The 17,516-nt window shown below is 42.4% G+C and overlaps 1 protein-coding gene across 2 annotated transcripts in view; it reads right to left on the bottom strand.

Moving 5' to 3' along the window:
* Positions 1–17,516, bottom strand: part of DACH2 (dachshund family transcription factor 2) — a 433,444-nt gene that overhangs the window by 60,796 nt on the left and 355,132 nt on the right. For both annotated transcript variants that reach the window (XM_054996424.1, XM_054996425.1), the window contains 2 exons: positions 13,154–13,289; positions 6,891–6,971 (listed from right to left, as the gene is read on the bottom strand). In XM_054996424.1, the coding sequence (XP_054852399.1) occupies positions 6,891–6,971; positions 13,154–13,289 (217 nt within the window). The remainder of the gene's footprint in view (positions 1–6,890; positions 6,972–13,153; positions 13,290–17,516) is intronic.

The following is a 17,516-nucleotide window of genomic DNA, read 5'->3' as shown; positions in this document are numbered from 1 at the left end:
CCAACCTGTCATCTATTTTATACATTTTTAAACTGTGCTCCCTAAGTCGATTCAGTTTTACCTGCTTTCATCAGAAATCATCATACATTATTTCTAATCCTCTCTATCAGCTAATTTGGTTACATAAAAAAGAAACCGTTTATTACTGCCGGATAAAGTCAGTTGCCTTCACAGATTGCAAAGAAGGCCTTTATTTTCTCCATCTCTGAATTCTGCTGTTTTGATATCTTTGATTAGTTTTTCTAACATATAAATCCCATCTTCATTGCACATACACCATCAGTCGCATTTTTATTCCATCTGTATACATAGCAGTGTACAAATTCTTCACTCACTAGAGTCCTATGAGGTAGGTAAGGCTAAGAGAGAGTGGCTAGGCCAGAGTCACCCAGTGAGCTTGATGGCAAGTTTGAAACCAGGGCTTCTTCACTCCCAAGCAGCACGGCGATATCACTTCCAGAAGTGCCATTGTTGCGCTGCCTACGGGAGTGTTTCTGTGCTTCGTTTGGGGCCGATCTGAGCCCCAAACAGGCCGAATCAGCCCCATGCGGAACACGGGAGCCGATTTGAGCCCTAAACAGGCTAAATCAGCCCCATGAGGAGCACGGGAGCTGATCTGAGCCCCAAACAGGCCGAATCAGCCCCATGCAGAGCACGGGAGCGTTCGCACAGCTGTCGTGGTGAGTGATTTCATTTCTGGAAGTGACATCATTATGCCGGCTCTGGGGCGCTCGCACAAATGAAGACCTCATGCTCTGTACAAGGTAAGTGCCAGGTACTCCACCCTCCCGACGGGAGGTGAGGGGCACCTGGCAACCCTAATTCCATACCTCCCCTTGTCCATACCTCTTTGTTCACCATCCCCTTTCCTAGGATGCAGACTTGCCTAATACGCAGCCCTATCTGAAGCTAGTCCCCTAGTCTGCCTCTCTCTCAGGCTGGAGTATCTCAGAGCAGAACCACAAGTGACAAAAGGCACAGATTGGACACTTGTCTGCTTCCCTCAAGTTTTGATGGGAAATGTAGGCAGCTTGGTGGAATGTTGGACAAGTGACAGTTGAAAAGTCCATTGGACAGCAGTCAGAGAGCGAAGCTGCGAGACCAGGATGCCTACATTTCCCATCAAAACTTGAGGGAAGCTGACAAGTGTCCAACCTGTACCTTTTGTCACTTGTGGTTCTGCTCTCAGATGAACAGGAAGTGCCACACTTCTCTATTATAGATTATATTTTTACCCTACCCATCTTTCAGGGAGCTCAGGGAAGCATATATGGATCTTCCCTCCTCCTCCATTTTGTCCTCACAACAACCCTGAGATGTAGGTCAGGCTACAAGACAGTGGCTGGCCCAAGGTCACCCAGAGAGTTGCCTGCAGTCACAGTTTCACCAAAGTTATAAATACCGAAAAAGAACTTTGATAATTTACCCTGATTTGCAAATGGTACTTCTTGTGGAGTGGGAAAAGTAGGAACTAGGTATGTTTGTGCCACTGACTTGGTAATATGAATTAAGTTCTTTTAAATAAAACAGATAAGGAAAGAACCACTTTGGGTCCTGAGATGGTCAGAAGGCAGGTATATAAATATTCTAAATCAATAAAGATAAAAGAAATAGAAAAGGAATACTATCTGCTTCTTCCTCTCCCGCCTTCCTTCCTTCCTTTTGGTTAGAAAAAATTCTGGTATGTGTGCTTGTGAATAGGGGAGGGAATCTTAGCAGTGTGTGCATGTGTGGGAGTTTCGAAGAAACCCTGACGGAACTTCGCCCCGAGAATACGAAGCAGCTGGCATATAGTTCTGTTATACCGACTGGACAATGTAGATGGTTAAAGAATCAGAACAAGAGGCCGTCTTCACACTGGCATTCTTTCCTCCAGGCCTTATAGAATCATTGTCACCATCCGTTCAAAATCGAAAAGAGTCCAGTAGAGTCTAGTTAAGACTAACCAACTTTACTGTAGCATAAGCTTTCGAGAATCACCCCCTACCCAAGCTTATGCTACAGTAAAGTTGGTTAGTCTTAAAGGTGCTACCGGACTCTTTTCGATTTTGCTACTACAGACTAACATGGCTAACTCCTCTGGATCTATGAACATCCGTTCAATGCTTCTCTTAGGTGTTCAGTGCATTTTAAGTACATTATTTCAGGAATCCTTACAACAACCCTACAAGTTATGCCTGGATTATTATTAATTGAATGGTAAATTTTATTGTATTGTCGAAGGCTTTCTCGGCCGGAGAACGATGGTTGTTGTGGGTTTTCCGGGCTGTATTGCCGTGGTCTTGTCATTGTAGTTCCTGACGTTTCGCCAGCAGCTGTGGCTGGCATCTTCAGAGGTGTAGCACCAAAAGACAGAGATCTCTCAGTGTTTTGAGAGATCTCTGTCTTTTGGTGCTACACCTCTGAAGATGCCAGCCACAGCTGCTGGCGAAACGTCAGGAACTACAATGACAAGACCACGGCAATACAGCCCGGAAAACCCACAACAACCATCGATAAATTTTATTGTTTGTGGCCAAAGGCCACTACAATCATACAGATATAACATATAAAACACTCTAGCATGTAAACATATGTACAAATATTAAAAAATAAAAATGATCTAGGCAGAAAATGCCAGTCACATAAAACCATTGCTGTCTCTGGACGCAACTCTAGCCCGGATTTTCTTGGCTGCTAAGGCGACCAGAGAGACTCTATGCAGCAGTACATGAAGGGGATAATCTGGTCTTTGGATAAGTTGTAAAGGGGGAAGGTAGTTCTTTGCCGGTAGTTGAAATATTTAAACAATAGATAATAACAGATAAGGGATTTTTATTGTTAAATATAGTTTAATAGAAGAGACAGCAGATAGACTGCAATTTAAATAGGGGGGGGTTGGAAAACTGTTGGAAGTCTATTATAAAAAGGGGGGGAATGGGTGGGGGAACCGAAATGGGATGGAGATGTTAATTGAATGTTATCAGTGATATATGTTAACCCATCCAATAAAAACTTTAAAAAAATAAAGAGAGAGAAATGCAGCAGTGTTAGACAGGAGAAAAAACAACTTCTCAGAGTATGAAGAGTTTAAACCGATTAAAAACTCTTCTAGGAATTTATTCCTTGGCTCTGCATAAAGTGGGCAGGATAGTAGGATTATTAATTACCACCACAGTTCATTAGAAAGGGGCTGAAGATCAGAGACTGTGGCTTGCCGGCTGAAAGACCACACCACTCATATTCTTAGCCACAACAGCGAGCCACAAGGCTAAACCAGTTCCTCACTTTCCTTCAGTATGCTGAAGCTTGAAATCCCTGCTCAAGAATGAACCCTGTCACATCAATCCCAACACAAATTATCCTATATTGGTATCAAAAGATTTTTGTAGTCCCCCCTGCTTCAGGCTTATAGTCAGGGAGGCAGGTCTCTGCACTCATTTAATCAGCCTAACTAAAATCAGGTTTGGAAGCGTATTTAAGATGGTGGTGCATACATTTTTCTGAAACGCAGAGGCATCCAAGGAGCTGTTACTTCTTTGCCTATGCACAGCTGAATGATTCACAGTGCAATTCAAAGAAGAGTCAATCCAGTTTATACCCATTGATTTCCGTGGGCTTAGACTGGAGTAATTCTTCTTAGGATTGCGCTGTCAATCGGATAATACTAAACCGATTCTGTTTACATACAAGCAGAAGAATATCCACAAAATATTTAAGAGGAGAAGACAATCAAGAGGACCATTGCTCTGCTGCGCAAGGTAACATGAAACCGAATCTCCCTGATATTGTGATCAGGGCTGGCTGAGGACTGAGTATCCTCTCATTTCCCCACCCTTAGCGGTTTTCAAGTTCAGTGTGCAGGTCACAGCAGTTCTGCTAACAAGGTATCACGCATTGTAATAGACGTAACCCTAAACCACACCTCAAGACTACATGTTCATGCCTTTCATATCAGTTTCAAGCAAGGATAAACCTTGTACAGGGGCAACATTTGACTTTTTGTCTACTTTGCCCCGACAGAACAGTCTGGTGCTAATTCAGCAAAATTAAATTTCAGCATGGTGAGCACGTAGCTCCTTGGTCACAGATCACTGGAGCTGAGTCTAAATGTTGAAGGCCTGGATCTGACGAATCACGAGAGGAGCACTACTCAAGTCAAGCAGTGCTTGTTTCCTCCCTTTGCAACCGATCTTGCACTCGCCAAAAAGCCGTTATTGAGGATCCGCCTGAATTTCATTAAATGTGGCAGAGAGGACTTTTAGCAAGAAGGGGGGGGGGCGGTTATTAAAACTGGAGATTCTTCCATCCCTGTGATACTTTGGGATTCAATGACAAAAATTCAAAGTTTGGTGCAAGGTTAGAATTTGAATGCTTAGTCTGCCCGACTGGCAGCCCAACTTGTCTGTCGTATGGCTGGTTGCTAGTACCTGCTCTCTAAAGTGGGACATATGAAATGCAAAACTGCTTTATATCCTTGATCAATCCAAAATAGAATTGCACCTCCCTGTAACTCTTGTTCACCGAGTGTTCTTCTGTGCAGTCCCACATGGGAACTGAGCATGCGCTGGCTGCCATGCTCATGCGCTGTTCCCATGTGAGACAGCACAGAAGACACAACAATGATAACAGGATTGCAATCTACCTGTAACTATTGTTCATCAAGTGTTCACATGGAACTGCACAGAAGACACGGCAATGAACTCCGTACTTTCCAATCTGCATGTTTACAGGCAGCTAGGGCTTAATGCTCCATAGGGATTTCTGCTGCCTGAGAGCCCTTAACAAGAGATGCATTACAAAGATCTTTTCATGGGGGCATATGTTCTACAGTCCCTCACCTCGTAGTTTCCTACAACTTCCTCCTCAATGGAGACAAATGGGATTCAAGCCAGCAACTTTGTGGGGGAAAGCACAAACACATGCATCAGGGTAAATCCTGTGAGCCACAGGGCCCCCATCAAAGACAACGTGTGACCTAGGAGATGTCCTGGTGTTTCTGAAAGGGACTCACTCCCCTTTGCCTGCTGCTCTCTAGGCACAGATGGAACAAAGGCACATCAGCAGCACTGAATGCTTCTGTCACAGAGATGTACCAATAAAATAATGGTTGGGTTTTACACAGGTAATATGCTGACCTACTCATTGCTATAGAACAGCAAAATCTCATGCTTATGCAGAGCTAATGAATATACAGAAGACAGAAGCATACAAGCAGTTATGTAGTTAACAGAGATATACCACTACTTAATAAATGTAGTTGCATTTTACAATGGTAATTTATTGCCCTTTCGTTAAAGAATGCTGACATTTCATGCAGCCTGTTCCTGCACATGTTTACTTGGGAGTCAGTCCCCCTAAGTTCAATGTCACAGGACAGCTGCCTAAATTACAGTAGAGAGCAGGTCACCGATCGCCCCCTCCCCGGCCCAAATATCTGCTTTCCATAATTTGCTCAATGTCTGAAAAATTTCAACTTACAGCAAAGCTGGCGTTTTATAGCCTGCAGAACTATAAATCATTTTTTAAATCATGATGATATTACTCAAACCAGATGTGAAAACATATGTTTGCCATGCTTGTGTAAACTGCTGACTTGTCATACTTAATAAATGTTGATCTTTTTGAGTTAACTACATACCACCTTAATAATAACTTTAAGAACCTTTGCAGGAATAAACATTATTATTTTTGCCTTGGTAAAGACAAACTGGCAGGGTTTTAAAAAAGCGGGGCCAGTGTTCGAGACAAATAAAATATGTGTAGCAAAAAAAAAATGCCTGGGCAACTTACTGCGTGTGAGATACAGGACAGACATGGATATTTGCTTTAATTGGCTACTGCCTATTTGATACATAAGTGGCTTGTGAAGCGTGAATCTAGATAGCTTTGCCGTAATTATTTGCAAAGCCTAAACTGCCTCAGCAAAAACTGGGTGTTCTAGAAAATCCTCTTTGCGCTGCCGTCAGAGAGGCAACTGTCAGCCAGTTTGTTGAGTCACGGTGAACACCACAAGCTCCCTAGTGAAAGTTACACCTAAAAGATACACCTGGAGAAGGAAGGAAGGCCATAAAATTATGCAAAGAAAATGGCACGCCCAGGAATCTCTTATTGACACAGCAACATACACTTGCACAGAGTAACTAAGAGCCAAAACAGACGAAATGCCTGACACGTGGAGGACACGTGTCAGTTTCCTGCAAGGTTCCACATGGAGGACACGCATCAGTTTCCCGCAAGCACGCTCCTCCTGTTCCCCTAAATGCATTCAGCAGCCAGAGGGAGTCAAGTGCGCTGGTCGCAGCAAGAGGGGCAAGGAGCCTATCACTGCTGCCAGCTCCCTCTGACCGCCACCGGCACAATCGGCTCCCCCTTGCTGCCTCCCACATTCCTCTGGCCATGGAGTGCTTTTAGGAGAGCAAGGGGAGCCGGCAGCAGTGAGAGGGAACCGAGCAGACTAGAAAGATGCCTAGAGGTTCTTTCTCACGACACTTACCATGAAACCTTATGGGAAACTGACACGTGTCCTCCACACGTCAAGTGTCTTATCTGTTTTGGTTCTAAATAACTGTGGATTAATTTGCGAATAACAAATTTATCCTGTCCAGGACTGTATAGCTGCTTCTCCTCTGTTCTTTCATTTCATACACATAACAACGAGTTTAGATTGAAAGACTAGCCCTTTTGAGTCATCACTACATTTGACCGTGAATGCAGGAGGAATGTGCTACACGTGATCCTCCAATTGCTGTTTCTTCTGAAAAGGGCAGTCTGTGGATTCTCAGGCCCAGTACACACAAAGCAGAAGAAACGACCACGAGTTGTACAGCAGATACTGTGACTGTGAACAACACAATTTTTAATTTATTATGAGATACTTTTGACATTGCAGAAGCATGGGAGGAATTTACCTTTTTCCTTGGAGAGTTTTCTTGGGTTGGGACCAGACTCTTGATCCACAGATTCGCCTTCTCTAGTATTCGACAGCATAGCTGAAGGAAAGTTAGAAAAAGAGAGAAAGCATGGCACCACTGGACTGTGTATTTGCCAATATTAAAAACAACCCCTTCCCACAAATGTAAATCAAAGATGGACAGCTGTATTCACGATACAATGACACGAGGGCTAGAATTTACTACATCCCGTCCAACATGGGGTCAACCTCCATAATACATTGGCATGACCTACACAAAGAACTTTACAGTTGTGGAACCCATGAGGTTGGGCATAAGTGGGGACTAAGCAAAAGGTCCAATGAGATGTAAGATCTTTTGGAGGTCATTCATAGTGGTACTCTTTAGCACATCAATATCTTGTTTTTGCATTATGAAACTGCACGAGGAACACCTTTCAAATGGTCTTACATCTCACTGAGCTTGGTGTGTAATGTCAAGTTACATCCAACACCTTGGGTTCCATAATTGTTTCTGTATTATCAGTTACATTAGGGGCACCTGTCTGCACTACATTATGTCCTACATGGTGCTCAAAGATAGCTGATAAATAAAAATTAAACTACATTATGCCACAACCAGAGAAATCAGAATGCTCAACGCTGACCACTACAAACAGTTCACAGATGTACTACAGTGTATGAGATAACGTATGGCTGTATTTTCAAAAGGAGAGCCTAGGCAACATCTTCTATGTCAAAAAATTGCATCCATTCACAGGAACGCACAAATGTACATCCACCAGATCAATCAAAGACACATTTCCAGCAGCAAGAAGCGGTTCCAGAAAATCCATCCATTCGAGATTTGATTTTTTTTAAACATCTGTGGACTCTCTAAATGTCTGTCCAATAATGCTGAGTTTGTATGGTTTTAGTAGGCTGTATATGTAGCCTATTCTGCTATTGTTAGTCTTTCTGTATTGAGCAGTTATCAATGTTGACACCATATTGTACAATACATTTTATTTTTTTTAAAAAGACACATTTCCAGGAACTACCATTCACTTTTTTAAAAATGGCCATGATGTCAACGATACTCATGCGTTCCAAAAAATCCAAGCTGGACGAAAATGGTGGCTTTGTATTGTATTTAAATGCACCTTGTGCATGAACAGTTCTCAAATGCTCAGTATGTTAGGGAGCAAAGACAGGGCTACCAGCTTCCAAGTGGGGTCTGGAGTAGACATGGGCACGAACCGAAAAAAAATTAACGAACCAGTGGTTCGTGGTTTGGTGCCGATGACGAACCTGAACCAGTGAACCGCAACGAACTTTTCCCTTTGCCGAACCGGTTCGAGGTTCATGGTTTGTGGGCGTCAGAACGGCCCCCGTTGGAATTAGAGAGCCCATATTCCCGGGAAGTGTTTAACAAGCTCTCCTCCAGCCATTACCCAAGTTTGGTCAAGATTGCAATAGGGATCCAAGCTCCAATTAAACTTTCTCTGTCTCTCTCCCCAAAGACTAGCAAGTAGCAAGCAACAGCTCTGTCACACTCCACTGCTCGCTGAAAGTGAAACCCAGCCTGGGAGCCCACTGCTTTTTATAAGCTGAGGTCCCATTGAGCAACACAGGAGGTCTGTGGTTGGCTGTCAGAGCTGCCTATCAGGGTTTGCAGGGATGAGATTCGAGTGCCCATGGCTACAGAACACCCCCTCCCCCTCCCTCCCTCGGGTGTCTTCTCGCAAGTTGTAACCACTTTGCAGCTCCATGGTTGGAAGGAAGACCTGACAATCAAGGTAAGCTGGGCTTCCATTCGGGTTTCCAGGGTGACAGAAGGAGTGCAGACAGAGTTCAGGCATTCCCCTAGCTCTGTTTCCAAGGGAATTGATTGATGGTGCCTGACTGTCTGGCTTCACGAACCGCGGAAGAACACACCGAACCACGCCTCTAATGAACGCTGGTTCATTGGCCATGGACGCTCACAAACCGCCGGATCATGAATGGAAGATTGGGCGGTTCATGGGTTTTTTTGGTTCGTAATGCGGTTCGTGCCCATGTCTAGTCTGGAGATCTCCTGAAACATTTGTAACTGATCTCCAGACAACAAAGATCAGTTCCCCTGGAGAAAACGGCTGCTTTGGAGTGTGGACTGTATGGCATTATAGCCCGCTGAAGTCCCTCCCCCCCATAACTTGTCCTCCCTAAGCAGTACTTCCATATCTCCAGGAAATTTCCAACTCGGGCATGGCAACCCTAAGCAAAGGTGCTAATTCATACATAAAGGGCAAATGTGCTTGCCTGCGCAAGGCAAAACAAGCCAGGAAGAGAAGGAAAATGGCAAGTGAGCTGAGAGCGATTTCTTCTGAAATGTTCAAGTTAACAAATTAACAAGAGTGATTCATTGAAATCATTTTGGATGAGAAATGCTTTTAATAGACCAGAGGATTTAAAGAAATGGTAATTAACTGTAATTCTTCTCAGTTAATAGAGAAATATACACAGCTAGATGGTTAACAGCCCAAACTGATGGATGACAGTTCAAAGACAATAATATGTGCCTTTGAAAAAGTAATTCTTTAATAGAGCACCTGCAAAACCAGTCAGATGTGGTTGCTTTTATGATTTTTGGATTGCTTACGATTTTTTTTGCTGATTAAAACATTACGCTCTCCACACTTAACAGATTAGAGAGAATGCAAAAAATTCCCAACCCCATTTGAAAAAAAAAATGCATATTTTACATTAGGTTTTGATGAATGCCTGCCATCACAGACTTTTTAAAATGTAACATGCTCATTTTAAGGCAGCTGGAAAAATGTTTTGGCTGCAATTTGTCACCCACTTTGAGATGTGAAGGCCTGGAAACAACTGCAAAATTTTACGAAAATAAAGCTCTCTTTCCCCGAGGACTTCTTTTCAATTAAATTTTTTTCCGGAAATTTTCTTTTAGAATGAATGACATGCTCTTTAAGACAAGATGATACTCATCAAAATGTTTTAATATGAAGATTTTTACTTAAACCAAACTACAATATTAAATAATAATTCCTTTGGATACTGTAGACATATACAACGTATTTTCAAATACCTGTTTATTGCTTAATCTTTGAAAATAGGTTAATACTAAACTTGTCCACAATTCATATGCAAAAATGTATTTGATTATTATAAAGTACTGACGAATCCAGCGTTTTCAACAGTATAAATTTTCATTGCTTGTTCTATTGGGTCTATACGACACTCTTTCTGCCCCAATAATATACTTTCTTTTGCTTACTACAAATTGTTTTGTATTTTCAAGTTTTGTTTTCTCCTTCCTTTTAAATGGCAAAAACTAAATACATGTGCTAAGGCAGTATAGGGTGCAGTTCGCTCTTTCTACTATTGGCTATGTACACAAGTTTGCTTGTTGAGAACGAAGTAGGTTTATCATTAGAGGTGGGCACAAACCGAAATATGAACCAAAGTTTGTGGCAAACCGGGCCGGTTCATGGTTCACGAACCAGCGGTTTGTGGGAGCACATTTCTGATGAACTGTGACGAACTTTAGTTTGTTTGGTTTGTCAATACCGGGGGCTGTAGAACGGCCCCCTTGATAGTCAGAGATGCCAACCTCACAGGGAGTCTTCATCAGGTTCTCCTCCAGCCACCCTTCAAGTTTAGTGAAGATTGGATTTCGGATTTTCGAGTTATACACCCCCAAAGTGGCTGCCCCCAGGAAAGTTCCACTGCCAATTGACTTGCATTGGCTCCACTGAAATACATTGTAGCACCAAAAAGTTGCCATGAAAACGTGGGATGGAGTTACAGAATCTTCCCCTCCATCCCACGTTTTCATGGCAGCTTTTTGGTGCTGCAATGTATTTCAATGGAGCCAATGCAAGTCAATTGGCAATTGAACTTTCCTGGGGGGAGCCGCTTTGGGGGTGTATAACTCAGACAGCCGAAATCCAATCTTTGCCAAACTTGGAGGGTGGCTGGAGGAGAGCCTGATGAAGACTCCCTGTGGGTTTGGCATCTCTGACTGTGGGTTTGGCATCTCTACTTTGGGCCCATGGTTTGTGCCCATCTCTATTTATCATTCTCCTGCCAATGGAAGCAACGATAGTGGGAAATGAAGGGTAATGTCAACAGTATCACAATGTGCTAATGTCATTCCCCTTGTGCCCGGAAGTGACATCAGTGCAACACCAGGAGATGCTCTGGTATTTGAGCAAAACTCTATGGTAGAGTTTTGCCCAAATTCCAGAGCGTCCTCGATATCCCTGATGACACATTAATGTCACTTGTGGGCTCAAGGGGAGTGATTTCAGTGTGTCACTGGTGATGTAATGATGTCACTAGTGTCTCTGTAACCCAGTAAGCCCCCATGTACCCCCTGCCAGTTGCCAGGGGGTACCTGGCAACCCTAGAACTAAGACACTGATACCTGTAAATTCCATAAATATGCCAAGTAGTACTATTTTAGACGCTAAGTTATATATGATGTATTTAATGCTGTTGATGAGCTCGTGCAAGGAGGAGCAGGATTACAGTTTTTCAAAACTGATCCTCAGGATTCTGGTCAGATTATTATGCAGTCAATATTGCCAATCATGTGTTAGAAAAGCAAGTTGGTCACTCCTCTCTACCACACACCATGTAAAGTGAAATGTGTGCCTTTCTTCCTCTGGAATTTCTCCTGATGTTACAATTGTTACAATATTAATTCAAGCCTACCTCAACATAATAAAAACACAACGCTACCTCTAAAGTAGCAAAAAACACAGATTCCCTAATACCAGCAAAATAATACCAGCAAAATAACCTGCAAGAACTTTCCTAGGCACACCTGCCTAAATAACTTTGTCTTTGAGACCCGATCTGTATCTTCACACCAAAGTTCATGTTTCCTTGGCTCAGAATATAGCCCTCAGTGGCTCTTAAGGCTTGCCTTCACCTAAGACCATTCACTTGTGAGGATTTTAATCCAGGCCTAAAAACTCGTTCTTCTTCCCTCCCACCTACATCCATGCAGCATATGTCCAGTAAAAAAAATTGGAAATGAAATACGGCATCTTATCATAGAGTTTCTGGCAATACCTAGAACTACCCAGGTCTCATTCTTTAAAAAAAAAAAAACACGGAAGTGATACTATGTTGTAGCCAGCATTGTCAACCCCCCATATCCCCACCCATAGCCCTCGTGCTAGTTGCCAGGCACTGCCTGGCAACTGCAGGCTGACATCCATTTTCTTTAACTGTAAGAGCATTAGCATTGTGTTGATTTGCACTAGTTGAGTACTGATACCACAGAAACATGGATTGACATGACCAGCAATAAAGCTATTATTTAAGCTAATTCTACCACAAAGTTCTTCCATTCTGCCAAGAAATGCAGCTTTCCCTCTAAAGCCTTAAGCAGGAATTGAAACAAAATGTACCATCAATACAAACTCTGGCAAATTTTTCAGAATTTTTACTTTTATAATTTAACCTTGAAATTCAACTTTTAAGGATGCATTAGAAAAATACACATTTTATCTTCTGTTAAGGGATGGGTAAGGACTTAAAGGAGATATTAACTGAAGTCAGTACACTAATACATTAATTTGCTTTACAAAAATTCCCTGAACCCTACAATATCCATCACAGGGAATACTGAAAGGGGAATTCTGAAAAAAAAATCAAAGAATATATTTGGAGATGTACAAGCAAATGCAGGTATTAAGAGAATTTACTTAAGAATATTTTCTCCCATTTTTAAAATCTTTATTCTATCTTTATTCTATATTTTTCAGCACTGAACCCAACATGAACATAAGAATAATTTAACAACAACTTCTTTTGTACTCATTTCAATCATTTCTTTCAATTTGCCTTTAGTATCTGAACATATGAAGTGGATTTACACTGAGATGGTCCATCTATTTAAGTACCGTCTGCTCTGATCAGCAATTGCTTTCCAGAGTCACAGGTAAAGAAAGGTGTTTTCCTACACCTGGTATGTGAGATCCTTTAATCTGAAATGCCAGGGACTGAACCTGTGGTCTTCTGCATGCAATGCATGGAACCACTGCCCCTCCCTAGCCTTTTACTCAGTAAGGCCACTGGTATCTTTAGATCAATGTTTTCTAATTTCAGTGGCACTTCTGAGTCTCAAGAAAGATCTTTCCCCACAACTGACTTCCTTTAACTGGAGATGCAAAGCATGTTTTCTACCACAGCTGCTCCCATTTGCCGTAAGGCTCTTTCAGAATTCAGTGGCATGAGAATAGCCAACAGTAGTAGGGTACCAACCAATTCTATCGGGTGTGTTGTCAAGTTGGGACGGAGAACTGGAAACACTACTGCTTTGATGTGAAGAGGCATGACTCCCAGGTCTTTGACTCTCTTCCACAGATGGGGCAGGCGAAGGGCTGTCCTGAATTCTCTCCTTCAAAAAGAAACACACCAAAAAGAAAATCATCTTTGTGCAACTTTGGTGTTTGTTTGAGAATACCCAGTGTTGTGTATAGCCTGTGCAAAAGTAGTAATAATTAGGACAATGGCACAATGAACAAAACCATAGGAGATTAACACATTCACTACCTGATTCAATATGCATTAACGTGCATGTGAGCAAAAATAACAGATGCTTTGCTTTTACCTGATATGCTTGTATTGCAGTAGATGATATTTTAGAAGAGGCATTCCTTCCTCTGTGAAGCAGAAGTATGCCTTTATTAACAGTGTGCCAATAAAGCACGTAATAAGGACGTAAATTAAAAATGCTTGAAGTTTTTTTCTAAATCTGCCTGATCAATTGGGAGTTACTTTTAAACTGATCAACAGTTTTTTAACTGATCGATCTAACAACAACAATTATAGTGATAACTTTTCAGTTTTACAGCCTTACATTGGAGAGAACGTTTGCATTTAAAGAAGGAGATCGACAGGACAGTCTACTCTGCTTTGTAACAGTCTACCCCATAACCATAGGGTGTTAATGATAATCTGTGATCTTTGGCGGGGGGGGGGGGGGGCTCAGCATTCGGCCACCTAATGCCCTGCCTGGTGAGGGCCCCCACAGAGGGTGCCTGAGTATAGGGACTGGCAACCCTATATCCAGACAGTAACTAGAAATTCTTCATCAAATTAATTCAAGTTCTACCCCAAGAAATGTAAGTTTTTCTACTGCCTGTGTATATAATGCAAATATGCCTATCAGTGCAATTTTATGCAGAGTTATACACCTTTAAGCCCACTCACATCAATGTGCTCAGAATGGTGTAACTCTGTTTAGCATAGACTGTATGGCAGGGCTGTTAATTTTGCATCATTGCTCTGTTATTTAAGGGTGCCTGAACAGGGCACTGAAGCCCCATTGCCGGTTGTCAAGATTCCATCAGGTGTTACTTACATGCTACTAAATTTAGCACTGTCATCTTAAGGATTAGAAACTTGCTTTTTAAAATCAGAAGAAAACAAGAGATTTTTAGATAGCTGAATACGGTGTGTACTGTTTTTGCCTTTGCACAATGCAATGGCAGAGTCACGTAAAACAAATCTAAGCACAGCGTGTACTTAGCAAGTTAACTCCGCAATACTATTCAAGCTTACTCTAGTCTAAGTCCATTGCAATCAATAGGCTTAGCCTGGAGTAACTCTGCAAAGGATTGTATTGTATATCAGGTGCTAGAGAAACTGTTGTAATGTGGATAAAACTAATGCTGTTATTTGACTGGATTAAGTATAAAGCTTACAGATCCCACATAATATTTTAAAAAGACAACCAAAGTTCCTATTACATAATACTGATAAACCACATAGGCTTGAAAACATCCATAGAATCACAAAATAAAAGTCGCTGACTTCTTGCTAACTGGTTACTTTGTTTATTAACATGAGGACTGATATCTTGATTCACAGAGAAACACAGACATTGGGGTTTTCCGCACAGATTTTTTCCCGTTGATTCTGGCCCCATGCTGCTTCAATTTATCCTGATTTCTGCATACATTTTTTTGCCTTTAGGTTTTGCTTTAGGTTCTCCCCGTTTTTCTTTTGAGACCACTTTTATTCTGATCTTTTTTTGGAGGCCACTTTTGAGTTTTTATCTCATGTGTAATGTTTGTTGCAGTTTTGTTCGTCCCACCGACTCCCAGCCCCCTCCAATCCACTTTTCGATGATTGGATGTTCATCACCATCGAACCACTCCTCCCCCATCTTCCTTTCCCCCCTCTTGGTTTTGTTTTCTATCTTTTTTTTATAGAAAATCTTCATTTTCATACTGTTCTATTGACCTACCTTGTAACAATAAATGCAGCAGATTCTCTGAATTCCCAGCTTTCTTTCTTTTTCTTTCTTTCTTTTAAAAAAAGCAAGTCTCTTGCCAGTTCCATTTGGGAGATATGACATTTTCCTTACATCTCTGCAAGAGAAGGGGCTAGAGACTTGCTTAAATGCAAGCTGGGAATTTAGAGAATCTACTGCATATATTCTCACAATGGTAGGTCATTATAATGCTACAAAAATGATTTTTTTTAAAAAAATTGTAAAAGCCCTGGGGGTCCAGAGGAGGCAGGTGGCCTCTTCTGGCACCAGAAAAAGCAACAGAGTTTGAAAAGCACATAGCCACTGCTGCTTCAGGCTCCTTCCAAAGAGAGGTCAGTTTGCCCTGCTGGTGCTAGCCTCCAACCCTTGGTTCTGGGTCAGCCCAGTCAGGACTCTACAGTTTGGACTATGGAGTGGGGGCACTTAGGTATAAGTGGTGGAGCTGCTCATCTTTTGGGCTTCCCCATGCAAACCCTATGTGTTCATTTTCAAGCTTTTTTAAAAAAATAAGCACTCATAGTGATATAACATTATAAGCATATAACAACAACAACATTCAATTTATATACCACCCTTCAGGACAACTTAATGCCCACTCAGAGCAGTTTACAAAGTATGCTATTATTATTCCCCACAATAAAACACCCTGTGAGGTGGGTGGGGCTAAGAGAGCTCCTAGAAGCTGTGACTGACCGAAGGTCACCCATCTGGCTTCAAGTGGAGGAGTGGGGAATCAAACCCGGCTCTCCAGATTACAGTCCCGTGCTCTTAACCAAACTGGCTCTCTTTACAAAAAGTAAAGAAATGGTGGTGCTGGAACATCACCGATGATGCTCCCACTGATGACAGTACCCTCACTTGAAAATCCTCACTTGAAAATTATTTCAGGCATGTGTAGAACAAAACAAATTGACTTCGCAACTGGAAAAAGGCAAAGGGAGGGCAGATGTGTGGAAGAACCATACTCAAACTGATTCCAATGCTTGGGGACTGACTGCTAAAAGAGTCAGAAATAAGTTGTGTGCGGAAAAGCCCGAAGTCATCAGTAAAGTAATGCACTGGGTTTTTATTTAGCTATAACTATAGCCAAAAGTCACATCAGAGTCAATGCAAGCAGGTAGCTTTTCTCCATGTATCTTTTTTAAAGATATAGATTAGTAGAACTGAAAGCTTTCTAAAAGATACCATGGACTTCTCCACTCTCCAAGTCCAGATTGTCTGTATGAGTCCTCTCACCAAAGATACTTATATCACGTATCTTAAACTGAATGTAATGCTTGAACATACCTTTTGCAAAGGACCTTCCCCCCTCACTACTGTTTTATAAGGCTACTGGGGGTGTAGGGGGTAATTTCACAATAATCTGTGCATTGCCTCCAAACAGGAATGGAGGGAAGCAATGACAGAGCCTATGGAAAGAGGAACGGGCGTGCATCCAAGGTTCGCTCATGAATCGCATCACAAACCAAAGTCATGATGGGAAATCGTGCCAGGAAGACGTCATTGTTACTGGCGCCTGAGGCCATCCTCATGCGCGCACACCCCCGACTATGTGATGACATCATCACACAGTGACACCGGGGCCATTGGCCGGCGGGCGGCTGGTGTGGTGCGAGGAGGCCGCCCGCGCTCCGCCTGCAGTCCCTGGCCCGCGGCTGCTGTGCCCACCGGGGGTATGTGGCGGCGGCAGCGGTGGCACGGGGCTGGCCAGTGGCGGCGCTGTGCACGCCTCCACCCCCACCACCCTCTCCGGCGCCGTGGCACCTGCAGCCCCCACCTCACCAACTCAATGGTGCCGCCCCTGGTTCCGGAAGTTTTGCACATGCGTAAATCACGGCACAAACCAACGTCATGACCAGAAATCACAACAGGAAGACGTCATTGTTCTGGGATTTTTGCGGGTTTTTTTGCAGCTGGTAAAATGTGTGAAAACAGCCTTGGTTCTACCCTAAGACCCACCTCCGATGCAATCCTAGCCCTGTCTTTTGGTTACACTCCTAGGATTTGCCCCCAATTGTTTTACTTCAAGTCTCAGTGACCTTTGGTAGGCCTCAAGCTTGTACTCTGGACTACATTTCCAACAGTAAATACAGGGAGCTATAGAACAGAGCCTCTTTATTGTCATACATAGCATTTGTTTATTCAAAACACATTTTCACTGGGAATGCTGCCTGAAATGTGTTTTTAATAGAATAGTTATTATGCATTCAATAACTAGTGGACCTCAACACTATGTAACAGATGTATATCTTTTATGCAGTAGTGAATCCTCAATGGATTTTTAAAACTAAGTACCTCTTATTTAATGAACATACAATAACTAATAAAACTTAAGAGAAGCGTTTA

This window comes from Eublepharis macularius, chromosome 13, assembly GCF_028583425.1.
Source record: "Eublepharis macularius isolate TG4126 chromosome 13, MPM_Emac_v1.0, whole genome shotgun sequence".
In the NCBI taxonomy this organism is placed as follows: Eukaryota; Metazoa; Chordata; class Lepidosauria; order Squamata; family Eublepharidae; genus Eublepharis; species Eublepharis macularius.
The sequence above is the reverse complement of the archived record's forward strand: the minus strand, read 5'-3'. Positions and strand labels throughout refer to the sequence as shown.